This window comes from Penicillium waksmanii (genome assembly GCF_028829765.1).
Source record: "Penicillium waksmanii strain IBT 27052 chromosome Unknown utg000008l:1.0-5622682.0:1.0-5626561.0, whole genome shotgun sequence".
Taxonomy (NCBI): Eukaryota; Fungi; Ascomycota; class Eurotiomycetes; order Eurotiales; family Aspergillaceae; genus Penicillium; species Penicillium waksmanii.
The window spans coordinates 4,658,629-4,673,418 of NW_026643254.1; the positions used below are offsets into that span (position 1 = coordinate 4,658,629).

At 49.2% G+C, this 14,790-nt stretch overlaps 8 protein-coding genes across 8 annotated transcripts; 3 read left to right on the forward strand and 5 right to left on the reverse strand.

The window, feature by feature from the left end:
* Window positions 1–330: 330 nt before the first annotated feature.
* N7481_010105 (uncharacterized protein) lies at window positions 331–814 on the forward strand (the record flags this gene model as incomplete). The annotated part of the gene is made up of 2 exons (XM_057269324.1): window positions 331–441; window positions 539–814. The coding sequence occupies 2 exons, from the start codon at window positions 331–333 to the stop codon at window positions 812–814; spliced, it is 387 nt and encodes a 128-aa protein (XP_057120001.1).
* Window positions 815–1,662: 848 nt separating this feature from the next.
* N7481_010106 (uncharacterized protein) lies at window positions 1,663–3,112 on the reverse strand (the record flags this gene model as incomplete). Its single annotated transcript, XM_057269325.1, has 3 exons — window positions 1,663–2,301; window positions 2,377–2,722; window positions 2,796–3,112. The coding sequence occupies 3 exons, from the start codon at window positions 3,110–3,112 to the stop codon at window positions 1,663–1,665; spliced, it is 1,302 nt and encodes a 433-aa protein (XP_057120002.1).
* Window positions 3,113–3,516: 404 nt separating this feature from the next.
* On the reverse strand, window positions 3,517–4,605 carry N7481_010107 (uncharacterized protein; the record flags this gene model as incomplete). Its single annotated transcript, XM_057269326.1, has 1 exon — window positions 3,517–4,605. The coding sequence occupies one exon, from the start codon at window positions 4,603–4,605 to the stop codon at window positions 3,517–3,519; it is 1,089 nt and encodes a 362-aa protein (XP_057120003.1).
* A 905-nt stretch (window positions 4,606–5,510) lies between these two features.
* N7481_010108 (EF-hand domain-containing protein) lies at window positions 5,511–6,385 on the reverse strand (the record flags this gene model as incomplete). Its single annotated transcript, XM_057269327.1, has 4 exons — window positions 5,511–5,690; window positions 5,762–6,057; window positions 6,149–6,234; window positions 6,297–6,385. The coding sequence occupies 4 exons, from the start codon at window positions 6,383–6,385 to the stop codon at window positions 5,511–5,513; spliced, it is 651 nt and encodes a 216-aa protein (XP_057120004.1).
* Window positions 6,386–7,053: 668 nt separating this feature from the next.
* On the reverse strand, window positions 7,054–9,227 carry N7481_010109 (transmembrane 9 family protein; the record flags this gene model as incomplete). The annotated part of the gene is made up of 4 exons (XM_057269328.1): window positions 7,054–7,121; window positions 7,185–7,620; window positions 7,699–8,036; window positions 8,123–9,227. The coding sequence occupies 4 exons, from the start codon at window positions 9,225–9,227 to the stop codon at window positions 7,054–7,056; spliced, it is 1,947 nt and encodes a 648-aa protein (XP_057120005.1).
* A 424-nt stretch (window positions 9,228–9,651) lies between these two features.
* Window positions 9,652–10,797, forward strand: lcp5 (small subunit rRNA maturation protein LCP5; the record flags this gene model as incomplete). Its single annotated transcript, XM_057269329.1, has 1 exon — window positions 9,652–10,797. The coding sequence occupies one exon, from the start codon at window positions 9,652–9,654 to the stop codon at window positions 10,795–10,797; it is 1,146 nt and encodes a 381-aa protein (XP_057120006.1).
* Window positions 10,798–11,428: 631 nt separating this feature from the next.
* On the forward strand, window positions 11,429–12,257 carry N7481_010111 (uncharacterized protein; the record flags this gene model as incomplete). The annotated part of the gene is made up of 3 exons (XM_057269330.1): window positions 11,429–11,441; window positions 11,563–11,718; window positions 11,764–12,257. 3 exons carry the CDS (start codon window positions 11,429–11,431, stop codon window positions 12,255–12,257), a joined length of 663 nt encoding a protein of 220 aa, XP_057120007.1.
* A 201-nt stretch (window positions 12,258–12,458) lies between these two features.
* Window positions 12,459–14,078, reverse strand: N7481_010112 (flavin-containing monooxygenase; the record flags this gene model as incomplete). Its single annotated transcript, XM_057269331.1, has 2 exons — window positions 12,459–13,736; window positions 13,797–14,078. 2 exons carry the CDS (start codon window positions 14,076–14,078, stop codon window positions 12,459–12,461), a joined length of 1,560 nt encoding a protein of 519 aa, XP_057120008.1.
* Between the last annotated feature and the right edge of the window lie 712 nt (window positions 14,079–14,790).

Sequence of the window (14,790 nt, forward strand, 5' to 3'; positions counted from 1 at the left end):
GGTCCGAATTTTATGAGAGTCAATGCAGTCCAACCACAGGCAATCCTGGATAGGATCATTGATTCGCAGAAACCTTCCATTTTGGGTACGTTCTTGTTGATGGCAAGGCAGATATGCTAAATATTTCGATAGGAAGTTTGTAGCTTTGCGAGGAAGCCTTGAAATTGCACGAACTCATAAGTACCCAGTCTTGCCCGGCTAGAAATTGAAGTTTGTACAACCATTCAAGTTGCCAATATTCCACTCTAAAAACCAGAACCAAACCACCGCTGTTCGGTTCCCTCGATATTTTCCTACACAAAACTCTTTTTCATTCAATATTACCTGAAAATGCGTCTCTCCGCCACAATCGGTGCTACACTTGCACTCTGCACTTCTGCGCTCGCGTGGGACATCTCGTTTTACACCGACTCGAGTTGTGGTCAAGACAATGGCGACTACGTACGAATTCCCATAAATTACCTTCCTATTCCCCTCGGAGATTTCAACAAATTCTTTGCTTCAGGGCTAACATGGAGTCTCATGATTCAAAATACAGGTCACCTATACTGGCAGTTCAGGCGGCCATTGCCAATGGCTGGGCGCTAAGCCCCCAAGCTGGGCTACGTGTAAAAAGTTCACGAATGGTGGGGTTAGTGGCCCTTTTGATTGCACCGCAGGTGATTTTACGGATGCCAAATCGTTTGCTATTGCCAGCGGCGATTTCTATCTAGCCGACGCTCGCTCTGCGAACAGCCGTAACTGTCAGACCGGATTTGGCAGTTCTCAAAAGGGATGCCAGAGTATCCATGTTAGAGGCTTTACCCCAAATTAATAAGCTTTACGATAGATCGTTTGCTTTTTACTGAAGTCTGATGACTTCTAAATGTGTTGAATTGAACCACTGTCGTTACCGTTTTGACTTCTGCCCGATACTTTTCCATTTTTCACACCTGTAGTCAAAGGAAAGTTCGCTCATATTATATATAGGAGATATGCGCATATGTGTCTGTCTAAGGCACTAGGTTAAATCACCCCCGAGTTCTGGAGACGGAAATGTTGGTAGAAAAGGGTCTCTATTTTTGAATATCCACCATACTGGTTCTCCTAGAGGACAGTTTTCTCTAGGTGTGATACTCCACTAGACTCACCATAAATATGTCAGTAAAGATACAATGTGTAAGCTACTGATTGTTTTGGTGTAATCTATCGGACCATTTGGAAAAGCACTCGGCGACTTGGATGCCAGATGGGTTTTAAGATGTTATATTTCTTATATTTCTTACATTTTTTTAACACAAGGCATTTTTTCAGTCATTCTTCAGAAGACTTACGCAATCTAAGTAAAAGTATTAGCTCTGCTATTTTTAATTTTGATTCTCCTTTAAAAGAGAAAGAACCTATCACGGAACCTTAAGGTTTGATCTTCTCTGTTTTCCCCCTTCCCGATATTCTGAATGACGGCTTCTTTCCGGCCAATTTAAGTGTAAATGGACATATGGAAGCGGTTGCTTTGCTTCTGGCGAGAGGGCTGATGTTAATGCTTGTGAAGATAGTGGACAGTCGCTGTTGAAGCTTAATCGGAGTATTAAACCGGAGAGAGAGCAGTTTCTTCTTGATATGGGAGCTACGGAGTGATATTATATTGAAGGAATGAAGTTGTTGATTGGTATTTTTGTCAAGTTATTCCTTCTTCTTTTTCTTCTTCTTGGATCTTAATTTATCCTTTGTGGAATTGGTTTGAGATTTGGACATGATTGACCGTGTGCGTGCTGAGACAGGGTCTTTGATTTCTGGTGTTTCCTCGCTACTATCTTCGCTGTCCGCAGCCGATATCCCCTTTTGGAATTTCGCTTTGAATCTTGTTTGGTAAGGGACGGGTCTTTCCACGGTACCTCGAGGTCGTCTGCGTTTCCCTTTCCAACTCTCGTCATCCTCAGAAGTTTCGGCATCTTCGGTGGATTTCCTCTTTCGTTTTGTTTGGCTAGTACGAGGTTGGGGCGTGTCTGGTTCCCATCGTTTCCGAGTGCTCTTGATGGTGGTTTCTGTAGGGTCCGGAATCGGAGGTTGTTGGATACCCCCCTCTATTGTGTCCAAAAAGCGAGCTCCTATTGAGCCACTTAAAAGAATACTTTGAAGTCGACGAGGAAAAGATTCATACGGCCTAAGGGATATTCGTTTCCAAACAATATTGAATCGTTTGAATGCCGTGATGGTTTTGCCCGGATGTATCAAGGCGTCGATGAGAGCTGTATCTAATCTTACCTCATAGAGGTATATGTGGTTTGGATCATTGAGCCAGTTGTGTACCAGTAGACGTGGCTAAATTGAATCAGTGAGAACTATTCCGACCCATGCCACTGGGGACTTCAGGGAAAGATGCGAGACACGACATACGGTTAGAGTCTCATTGGACGATGCACCATTGTACTGGAGGCGGTGGGTTTGAGCGATTCCCAATAATATGAAGAACAAAAATGGATCTTTCCTCCAGCTCAGCGGCGTATATGGACCAGAATCTTTGTCCAAGACTTTGTCTACCGAGCGACGGCGGCGCGATTGATATTGAAGACCTCGAAATTTCCACAGCTCCACGTAGTTCAGATAGCCTATAGCCCGGGGTGGATCCTCTGCTAGGTGTGCTTTGATGTGCTTGCGGTGACTGAATATCTTGTAATCCACCGGGGTATCAGCCGAGTCTCGACGGATCTTGACATTTTGAAAGAAAAAAGGACGCCCTTCGCTGTGAGTAGAGTTAGTTCGTCGAAGGTGTTTCCCAATGGGGTGATGAATCTCTTAGCGGATGGGATCTGTACCGCAAATTTGGAAAGGGGCCCTTTTCCCATGAAGGACCCCAGGCCAGGATATCCGTCAGACATTCCAATCGTGTGGGATGATGGGGGTGGATGGCGAACATCTCCGCCAGACTGGGCCGTCTCGACGCCGCCAGTCGGGAACAAGGTGCGTTACCCACCCAGTTATGATCCTTGTTGTGTTCCGCATAGTCTGGATCGATATTTTGAATCTGACACCCGAGTCTCCTCAGTTCTGTGTTGCTCCATAGCGAAGGGTATCGCCATAAGCCTGCTGCGGCAAGATGGCGACAGAGTGGTAGAGGTTTTGTATCAGCCATCTCCAAATTCAAAACCTCCGGCGCTTTCAATGTGTCTAAGGTTGGGAAAATAAGAAAATGGCTTGCTGAAAGATGTTATTAGACATATTATGAGGACGTGAAAAGGAGAGTTCCTTCTTTGAAAGACCCCTTTGTTGGTTGTCCTTTCAAATTGATTTTTCTTTGTTCACAACGGGGACAAACATTCAAGTTGATCAACCTACAGTGCTTGAAAGGAATTTGGATTTGGATTTGGATTTGGATTTACTACTAGTGGACGTCTTTGTTGTGGCAGACAGATTATCAAATATATTTTGGTTGTTACTAATAGTACCGCCCGGATATCTTCCCATTTTAACACAACGGTTCAACGGACATATTTGAGAAAGAAAGAAAAGAGTTCTCTCGAGCATGCCATGAATCGTCTAGCCATCATCGACTAAACTAATCCGTACTCCCGCCAGCCCCATAGTGGTTGCGATTCGATCCATCCAGTCGGTAGTAGGGGATTGGCGCGTTTCTGGAGTGACTTGCGACTCGATCATCAGTCGTGATTGGCCCGTGGAGTCTGGGGAGCCTGGGGGCGTCAGAGGAGGCGAGTTGTTCTTGAAGCTTGCGCAGATCCCACGACTGCTATCAGAGCTAGAGCCAGAGCCAGAGCCAGAGGCCATTCGATCCGAAACCAAGCGGTTCTCGGCCTCGGCCGCACTCCGTTGAGATGGGTCAAGGAGGATTATAAGGTAATTTGACATTAGTATAGCTGAGCGGATGCCTTGAACGGATAGGGTGGAGAATCCGTCAAAGAAGAGATGGGGAAGGGGTCCGATGAAGCCGGTTTGAGGCTCCCGGCCCGCTCGTAGGGTGGAAACCGACATGCTGAACTCGGTATGAATTCCCCGCAAGGCTGCCCGCGTGGCGAGAACATCTCGGAGAAGGGCTGGCTGCTCTCGTTTCTGCGGGAGATCCTGTAGATCTCGCATGCGCTTCACGAACCCCGGCAGTTTGACCACCTGGCGAAAGGCCCGCTCTGTGATATCTGTGTAGACGGAGGAATCGGGCTGCTTGGCATTTTCGGCGGCGATCATTTCGTTCAGTTCTTGCCATTCGGGGTCCTCTAAGAAGCATGCCTCACCGGTGACTAGCGCTGCGGTCACCAGAGTGTTTCGGATCGCGATGTACAGCGCACACCCGAATCCTTGTAAGTGCGTCAGGGGCCCACGAAGTCGCATCATTGCCCGGATACCGGCAGCATGGTGGATCCACCCATCTGGGGTGGTGCAGGCGTGCATCTCAAAGACGGTCAGGGCAATGGCGGCGGAGAGCGCCTCGTCCGATTTGGCGGTCTCCACCTGATTCAAGAGGTTGGAGAGACCGCGGAGGGAACGGTGGTAGCATTCGCGACTGGCGTCCAGATACCGGGGATCCTTGTAGAGACTGCCCGTATAGATGGTGGTCAAGCTGCGGATGGCCCAGTCAAAGGGGGGAGTTCTTGATGGTGCACCTCCCACCGACATATTCGACCCAATTGATGGGAACTCTCGTTTCCGTGGCTTTGAAATAGCAGGGGTATGCGGCCATCACAAAGTTGGTATATAGCTGGGTTTGTTGCGCAGAGACGGTTTTCGCGACTAGCGAGGGCGCCACCCTATCGTCCAGGGGAAGGACGGCGACATAGCGCGCATCTGTCCGACCGGGACGAGAGACGAGAGAATCCGTACTGCCAGTGCTACTCGAGGTCGATGCGGAGTGAGCGGAGCGTGATCGAACTGGTAAGGGTGGGGTTTGCTGGTGCTGGTGTTGCGACCGGGGGAATCGACACGGTAGTTGGGCGTCATGACATTGCGAGCAAGGGGGAATTCCCATCACACTGGGGCCAAGTCAGATTAGAGTAGAGTTGAGTTGAGTTGAGTAGACAGAAGGGTCCACCTGATGAGGCTCTGCAGAAATGACACGGGTGGCGGGGATAGTGGGATACAAGGAAGAGCAAGGTAGCTAGAAGGAGAAAAGGAGGGGCCCACCTGGGGAGAGAGAGAAGAAGAGGCACATCGCAGACAGCGGCGAGGCGCTGGGACCATACTGGGTCACGGCATTGAGTATTAAATTGAGTGAAGGGGGTGGAGTGAAAGGGAGGAGAGTAGAAGAGTAGAAGAGAAGAAGAGTGGAAGAGGTGAAGAGGTGAAGAGTGGATGAGTGGAAGAGTAGAGGGAAGAGTTGAGTGGGGGCCATTTGGCACACAGTTGAGTAGAGTAGGAGAGTTCCCCAGTATCCATACAGTAGTAGTATAGAGATACATAGATACAGAGTATACTATTCAATAGATATTGGAACTTGAATAATATGAATAATGAATAATGAATAATATGCAGAGCAAAGACCGAATTCATGACAATTGCGCCAGACACTCCCAGATCGCTGCCTCCTATACCAATCCATCATACAGCGACAGTGCGCTGACAATCGTCTCGTCCCGTTTACTCCCTTCCTTGAACTCTTCAAGGTCCAGACTGCCATTCTCGTCCTTGTCCATCATTCGGAAGATCTTGCGCACCCGCTTCTCAGGGGTATCCTCGTCCTCGGGCAGCTTGACCATCGAGCCGACCTAGAGGAGTATATTGTTAGCATGATGGTTCTATGCTCCAGGGTATATATATAAATGAGACTCGGACACACCATCTTGTAGATCGCCTCGACAATGGCCAGCATCTCGTCGTAAGTGATCTTGCCATCCCCATCAATATCATACAGTTGGAAGGCCCAGTCCAGCTTGTCCTCCATCTTACCCCGCGACGTCACCGACAGGGCGCAGATGAACTCCTTGAAATCAATCATTCCACTGTTGTCCGAGTCGAACACCCGGAACACATAATTGGCAAAGGACGACGGATCTCCAAACGGGAAGAATTGTCGATAGATCTTCTGGAACTCCTCCTTGGTCAACGTGCCAGAAGGGCAGTCCTTGAGGAAACCTGATGATGATGACGCAGTGGCATTAGTCGGAGTAGGGAGAGAGAGAGAGAGAGAGGGAGGGAGGGAGGGAGAGATGCGGTGACGACCTACCTTTATACCATTGCTGCAACTCCTTCTTATCGAAATGGGTTGCTCTTTGCAACTCGTCCAGCTGGGTGGGCGAGAGCTTCGATTGCCTGAGAGATCGGAGAGAATTAGCACTGTCATCTGTCATGTATTCATAGTATAGACAATAGACGAAGGAGGTGGAAAAACATCCGCTCCACGCTGACAACCACCAAGTCCAGTGGGAGGTTCCAACCGCGCCCAGCAGGACAAATCATCCATTGTGCATTGTTCCAGATTGTTCGATTGTTCCGCGGTTCCGGCGCGTCGGAGATGGGAGGGGGGTCGCAGGACTTACGACTTGCCCATGATCAAACACCCGTCACTAAAATCGATCAAGACAGTTGGTAGCGCATGCACGTTGGCTCGGGGATCGGAGACTGCCTCGGGTTTTTTGTTTCCCCCTTGTAACTTTTTTCGTGTTCGGGTCCGGAGGAAACTAAGTTGACGCGCGGGGTAGAAATGGAATCGGGGGGAAATGTGTGGCTGAGTTGTGGCGGGGCGGGATTGCAAGGGACGAAGCACGCGATCGGTGGGGGGACAAGCGTCACAAGGAAGAGCAGGAAGAAGTCGGACTTGTGAGAAGTTCAAGTTGTAGGCAAAGTAGGGAGAGCTGCAAGGGGAAAAGCGGAGTGGAAGTGGAAGTGGAAGTGGCGAGGGAAGGGGAAGTCCAGAACGTCGGGGCATCGGGGGTGCCGGGCTTGGCGGTGGACACTACAGTACAGCGAGTATACAGTGAGTATACTCTTTACTCATTACTCATCTAGAATAAATTTGAAAATAACCTTTTAGGAAGATCCTTGCTATGAACATGCTATCAAGACACTCCGCTCCAATGATCGGAAAATAATCAAGTACGCAGACCCCTGGATGCACCACCAGATTCACCACTAATCCACCTTGATCGATCCGTAAATACGGTGGATAAATGCCCAGCTAGCAAAGAATCCAATCGAGCCTAATGCAAAGGGAAAAGAAAGACAATTAGCATGAGTTCAGGACCAGAGGAGGGAAGACAAACCCGTGAGAATGAAAACGACGAATCCAATCAGCGCCGAGTAGCCCACATAGAGCACCGCACCCGTCAGTCCACCAAAGCTCACCCGCGTCGCCCAGAAGATGAGTGCGTTGAGGAAAACATATCCTCCCGTCATACCGGCTCCGGCAAACGCGCGCCAGTGCCACCGGTAGTTCTCCGCGCAGAGCAGGAAGTACACCAGCAGGATCGTCGTGGCCGCGGAGGTGATAATCATCAGCCCGTAACACAGGAACAGGAAGCCAAACATGTAGTAAATCTTGTTGGTCCAGAGTGAAGTCATGATGAAATACAACTCAACAAAGATGGCCCCGAAAGGAAGAATGCCCGTCAGGAAAATAGAGGGAATCGTGCGGAGGCTTCCGGACATTATGGGCACCTGACGGGGAATTTGGTTGGTTTTGGTCGGGCCTTCAAGGGGCTAGATAAGGAGAGAAAGATCAGTATGAGCATCCGTGAGAGGAACATAAAAAGGACAGAAAGATAGGATGAAACATACTGCTTGACGGAATCCAATCCAACTACCAACCACACTTAGTGGGACACTGATCACAAACCAAATCAAAAGCAGCGCAAGCATCGTGCCAAAAGGAACAGCTCCACTAGAGCCCTTAGCCCAAACAAACAAATTCAGGAGGAAGAACACGCCGAAGATGAATCCCGGGATCAGCAGCGGAGTCATGACAATGTTGCGCTTCCATGCCTCGCCGCCAAAGGCCTTGTACACACGCGATGAAACATATCCACCAATTGCGCCGAAGACGGCGGAGATCAAGAGAATGGCAGTTGCCAGGAAACCGCGGTTGGCAGGGGAAAGAAGACCCAAGAGTGCAAAGACTGCAGAAGAGTTGGAGTTAGCCAGAGGCGCATATATCTTTTAAGCAGCGGTAGTAATGAGAATTAATGAGCAGTTAGTCACTTACCAACAGTCACACCAGTCATCATGAAGAGCTGAGCGCCATTGCCCAGAAGTACACTCAACAGCAGAGGAGACTTGGGACAACGGAATACATCGCCATGGACCAACTTCCATCCGGAATCTTCCTGGATACCGTCCTCGACCGCGGCCGAGGTGCCATTAAGATCGTCCAGGCTGTACTCGAGTCGATTGTAGCGCGCAATATCCTTCTTGAGAGCACGAACCAGAATCATGCTCACCATTCCAACAAGGAAGACGACAAAGACGGCAGAGTTGATCAGCGAGAACCAGTGAATCTTCGGGTCGTAGACATGCAGGTACTTGTCCCAACGGGTGGCCCAGGCGGTTCCCGATTCTCTCCAGATCACGCTGTAGGTCCAAGTAACGGTAGTATCCCCATCCTCGCTGAGAGTCAACGGCTCCCCACGAGTGCCACAGTTTGCGTCTTCCCCTTCGGCAGCCCCGGGACGGGCATCCTTGCGGCTATCGGGCTGAACGAGCACTCCGACGATGCGGTATTTGTCCTTGCCGCCGAAACCGACACGGTGATAATCGATGATAATGTCAAAGTGGTTGTTGAGCAAAGCGACACCATTTTCATCTAAACTTCCCAGGGCGAATCCCGGGTTGTAGAATTCCGTGCCAGTGTTGGCATCCAGGTTCAGCTGGGCCGCTGGCAGTCCGTCAATGAGCCAATTGATGTTGTATCCCTGAGCAATACGACGGTTGGTAAATTTGGCATCTCGGTCCTCGAATGTCACTTGCTCGCACATCGCTTGACACGTCTCATTTTTGGCCATATGGACCTCGAGTGGAGAGGTATAGATGCGGTCTCCAAAGAGAATGCTCCCAAGCGATTCTCTCACATCCTTATAGCCATCTTGAGGGCGACAGAAATGGAATGCCGTGTGGTAGTATTCGAATGAGAACACGGAATGAAGCTGGTCATCGCGCGATAGTCCGGGGGTCAAGCTGTTGACAAAGACCGGTACGGATTGATCCTTATCATAGGAGGTGGGAGCAACACCGGGAAGATAAAAGGCGGATGATAGAGAGGGTATCGCGAGGAGAGCCGATGCGAGGAGGGGAATTCGGTCGGAGAAACGCATGATGGGGGGGGGGTTCAGTTCAGCCTCATGTGTTTGTTCCCTTTCCCTGATTATGGAAATGTGAGATTAGTCGTTAAGCATGCAACGCGATCAGAACATTCCAATTGCAATGGTAGGAATATCCCGCATGGGCGTATGAGTGTGGGTGGGTGAGAGTGAGAGTGAGTTGAGGTTGAGAGTGATGTAGTTCAAGAAGAACAGAGTAGTTCATTTGGAGATGCGATTGCCCATGACGAGTGGCTGATGGCACGTGATGAGATAATACACAATAGTCACGTGGTGATAAGAGGAGCTGGTGTCTCCTTTAGGAAGGCGGAGAGATTGGAAAATTGCAATCTCAAAATTATTTCCATCTCCTCCGAATGCAAAGAAGAAGAAAAGTTACTCGGTTCTCTGTTTGTCGCTCTCCAACAGAACACCCACTATGGCTTCCACAGAGAATGCGCCAGCCCGCGCTCGGAATATATCTGCTCTTCTTGAGAATCTCAACTCATGCTTAACTACCGCTGGCTCATCTCTGCCCGTCGCCCACAAGGATGCCCCCTCCGACGTTTCGATTGAACCTCCGCAGGATGGCATCTCCCTCCTCGACGCCAAAAGCGAGATCCTTCTCTCCTACCTCCACAACCTCGTTTTCCTGATCATTTTTCAATTGCGACAAAGCTCTTCCAAACAGAGCTCGGATGCTGCCGACAACTCCCTCAGTGATGATGCAGTGAAAAAGCTCGTCGAACTCCGTGTGTTTTTGGATCGCGGTGTTCGTCCACTAGAGGGACGATTGAAGTACCAGGTGGATAAGGTGATCAAGGCAGCAGAGGATGCGGAGCGCACAGATCGCCCTGTCAAGTCAAACAAGCCGAAGCAGGCCAAGAAGGCCAAGGGCTCGGACAGTGAAGGCTCGGAGGACGAGAGTGGAAGTGATAACAGCGAGGACGAGGAAGACTTGGATGAGATGGCTTTCCGCCCCAACATTGGTGCATTCGCCAAGGCCAAGGCTGAGGCCCTACAAAACCAGACCAAGCCCACCAGGACTGCCCAGGACGCCGAGGACGCCCCCAACGATGGTATCTATCGGCCACCGAGGATCATGCCCACCGCACTCCCCAAAACAGAGACCGAACGCCGCGAACGTGAAGACCGCCGACCTAAGAGATCTAATGTTATCGACGAATTCGTCAGCGCCGAGATGTCGTCCGCCCCTATGGCTGAACCCAGTATCGGAAGTACGATTATCGACGGTGGTCGCCAGACCAAGTCCAAGCGGGACCGCGAGCGCGAGAACGAGCGAACCACATACGAAGAGTCCAACTTTGTCCGACTGCCCAAGGAGACCAAGAAGGATCTGGCGAAGCGACGCGGCGGCCACAAGGATTCTACCTTTGGCGGAGATGAATGGAAGGGGCTCACGGAGGGTGCCGACCGTATCGAACGTCTTACCCGGCGATCGAAGAATGGCGGTGCTGTGCTAGACAAGAGCCGTAAGAGAAAGGTGAACGAGCGCAGCGACGGTGCTGGCATGGGTGACATGTTCGACAAGCGCCGCAAGAAGATTGATACCTGGAAGCGGTAGATTTTGTGAGATGGCGACATTTCAAGTTGCGACATTATCATTATATTTCTTGTTCATTTTTGGGACCGGATTTCGAGTCTAGGATCATTCATCAACGGAGTTGGCATGGCATTCTCAAAAATCCATTTTCACACTGATACTATTTCAGTTCAAGTTCTTTTTACCGCATCAAATACCAATACAAATGCACTGTATAACATGCGTCTTCACCAATCCCATGCGACCGGTTCATCCTACCTAGTACTATTTACACACTGCCTTCTCTCAGGATTGATGATCTGCTCAGTGTTGACCACTTTATATCAGTAGTAGGTAGTAGTACTCCCTGCCTACCACATTGACTACACCAAGGCTTACATCATGTTGTATCTAGAATAACCTTGGAAATTTAAGTCTGCCATATAGAATAGTAGTAGACAGGTCCTACTAGTAGTAGTTTTGTCCAGTCACATTCACAATGGAACTATTGAAACCTGTAACTTTCACATGCCAATGGAATACTGGTATGATGTCATTGGACCTCCCAACTTGATCTTCCCGACTTTCCAACAACATACGACTACAACTACAACTTCCTTGAAACTTCAAACTTGAACTATACCCTCTCACCTCTTTGAATCAACATTATATCATGGAGAACCCAGGTCAGTTTGTCTCTCCTGAATAGAGCTTTAGGCTCACCTGGCTGATCACACTTGGGTGTATAGTGGAAGAGATCCCGGTGGTCATTCGTCTTCTAACCCAATCAACCCCTCTCTCTACAAGAGAAAGCTCTCCAGCGATACTTCACTCGGGATGCTTCGTTTGTGCATCCCTTTTGCCGTGTTCCCAGTTTCGAGGGGAGCAGGTGGTGGGTGCTGAAGATCTTCCAATGGTACAAGATTATGTCCCCTCGAATTGAGATGGAGATTCATTCGATTGGTTCGTGATTTTCCTCTTCCTCTTCGACATAACTATCTTGCATAGCTGTCTCTAGTTTTACCTGCTTCCTTCTCTCCTTCATTGAAAGGCCGAAAAGCGCTGACCGCCCTCCAGCTTTCGATGAGAAAAATCTCAAGCTCTACATTCACATGTCTCAAATCTTCACCATCTGGATCATTCCATTCCATGTCGCACCCGTGACATTGACAACTGTTTTGGATCTCACGACGGATGCCTCGAAGACCAATACCCCAAATACCAATGCCCCGACAAATGGCGATTGCACGTTGTACTACATCGCTAAACAAGAAGATCTCTACCAGACTTCGGAGTTTGTCAAATTTGTGGTACCGCATATTGGCAACTGGATAGTATTTACCTGGCATCTGATTGCAACATTCTTCTGCCTGCTGGGTGTCACAATTTTGTGGCCGATGCTCTGGTTGGAGGAGAAGGGTTACTTGCCCAGTCGGCTTGCGCACGGAGGAAACCTGGCCTATAGTATTCAGAACAAGATTCCGGAGATCAAAAACCATTAAGTTGGGGTGGGAGTTAGTTCTTTAGATGAGGTACATTGTTACTGGTTTTACGATATCCACTCAGTTCTTAGTTATTCGAAAGTTTCCCATGTCACACCATGCTATTTTCGATCCTTGAGCTTCCTAACAAGCAAGTACATAACATTCTATTTTCACGCTCAAATAAATTCTTCGTCAGGTTGTCGTGTTCAATTGCTGCCATTAATTCAGCTTCCGTTGCTTGAGCAGCTCCTGGCGGAACGAATTCTCTTGATCGACGACCATCAAGGGCAACGAGCGACCCAGGCCAAAGAAAACAAACAGGGCCCACTTCCACCGGAACGGATTGACGAGGAGCACGAAGAAGTACCAATAGATCAGCTCTGAATAGGTAAAGAAGTCAAATGCATTCGTCGGTGCCAGTCGCTTCATGAACCGGGTGAAATCAATCCAGGTTTTCATCCATCCTTCCGTAGGGCGCGTCAGGGGATCAGTCAAGAACATGATCAGGAATCGAGTGTATATGCCAATGTGCATGTTTCCAACAGTGCCAATGGCATTGACATAGGTGCTGTTATTGGCACAGACGTCTGGGTACTTCGGCGGGAAGACTTGCAGATACCAGTTGGGTGGTCCGTAGGGTTCTTCGAAGACTTCATCGGGCAGGAAAGTCAGAGAAGGTCTCTTAAATCCAGTAGCCATGACGATAATGTCCGCTTCAACCAGAGCTTCTTTTCCAGGTCCTCCTTTGGGAACTCCCTTCGCGCGGTGGTTGAAAAGGATCCCCTCTTCCTCCAGAGAGACAATATCACCACGCAGCCAGCGCGCTTTGCCCTCTCGGATCTGGTTAAAGAGCTCTGAATTGGCCATCGGGGTCTGTGTGAAGATTCCATCGTCGGTGGGGGCAATGTCTTGTAGGTCCCGGTAGAAGAACTTTCGTAGGAGCCACTCGGGAATCCAGGAAAGCGATGTCTCCTGTCCGAAGATGTTGAACGCTAACAAGGATTGCACCAATATGTTTCGAGGAATGATCCATTTCTCTGATCGGGACAGAACATCAATTTCACTTGCGCCTGCCTTGACGGCAAACTCGAGAGCTTCAATGGCACTGGCACCGCTGCCAACAATGACAATCTTCTTGCCCTTGGCATCTTTCCCATCGAGTTTGGAGGAGTGAAAGATCTGGCCCTTGAAATTATCTTGGTCGGGGAGCGTTGGCATCTTCGGATCCCCGCAGACACCAATGGCAGTGAGAACTCCATCGAAGCGACCGTACTCTTCTTCGTTGTTGTTGATAATCCACTGGCCATCCTTGGTCTTTTTGACGGAGGTGACAGGAGTGTCGAACACGGTGCGCCTCTCGAGATCGTAGCGCTTCCAGAGTTGAACAATCTGGTCTTTGATCTGCTTCTGACTTGGGTAGGCACTGTCGTAGTGGACGGAGGGATGGAACCGGTACATCAGACTGTGCACCTGAAGTGCGGAGGTGGAATTGACTCTCTGTTTCGAATTAATATTCTGGGGCTAGTAGAGTCCCATCTGGTAGAAAAGGGAACATACACTCCAGATTCCACCAAGACCCTGGTCTTGAGGCCTAGACTCAAAGATCTGCACATCAAGGCCATGACCAACACAATGGGCCGCCGAAGAGATTCCCGTCACACCGGCGCCAATCACAGCGACCTTCCTTTTGGGCACATCCTTTTTATCGCCTGTCGTTGGAGGAGGGGGAACAGGGGAGAAAATGTATCTCAGAACTGCCTGAAGAATTAGATAGAACCAGGTAAAGGTCTCGACGAATGGGTGCCGTATAATGGCGGGGATGGAGGATTGCGTCGCCATTGGGGCGTTTAAGGAGAAAGATAGAAAAGAAAGAGGAAAGAAGAACGAGAAGGCAGTCCTCGTTCTTGTACTCCTGTATTCCTAGGATTTTGGACCAAATGGCGTGACGTGATCAGTGGAGCAAGCAATAAGGAACAAGTTAAGACGTTTTGAGATTTTTGTGGTTTGATTTCATGTGATTGTGGTTGACGCCATGATGTCATGGCATGTGAGAAGGGGAGAATACAGGATACAGTGACCAATAGATACCGAAATGGGTGAAGCTGGTATAAATGGACTGTGAGACATTATAGATATGTGTATATTATATTACTATCACTGTTGGCAATGTATGTCATGCTGCATGCATTTGTTGATCTGCAGCTGTAGTACTACTGTAGTACATCTACTACAATTCACTTCTCTAAAAGCACTGGCACCGGCTACGCACAGCCGCAAACTAAGTAACCCCTGTTCTTCTACATAGTACTACATCCATTGATTCAGTTTACCTAGTAAATGAACGTATATTTCCCCCAGAATATACCCTGAAATTATATTCAAGTTCAACTTTACCACTTGAGCGTCTGTATACTTCGGGCGGTGAATGGCCTAGACAGAATTCTGCCGTGTCCCATCGACCTTCCAAGTTACCTTCGAAGCTTCGGAGTCGCGACTCTCCTAACTTCAGACATCGGGGCCACATAACACCGTGACATAAGATGTACTGACC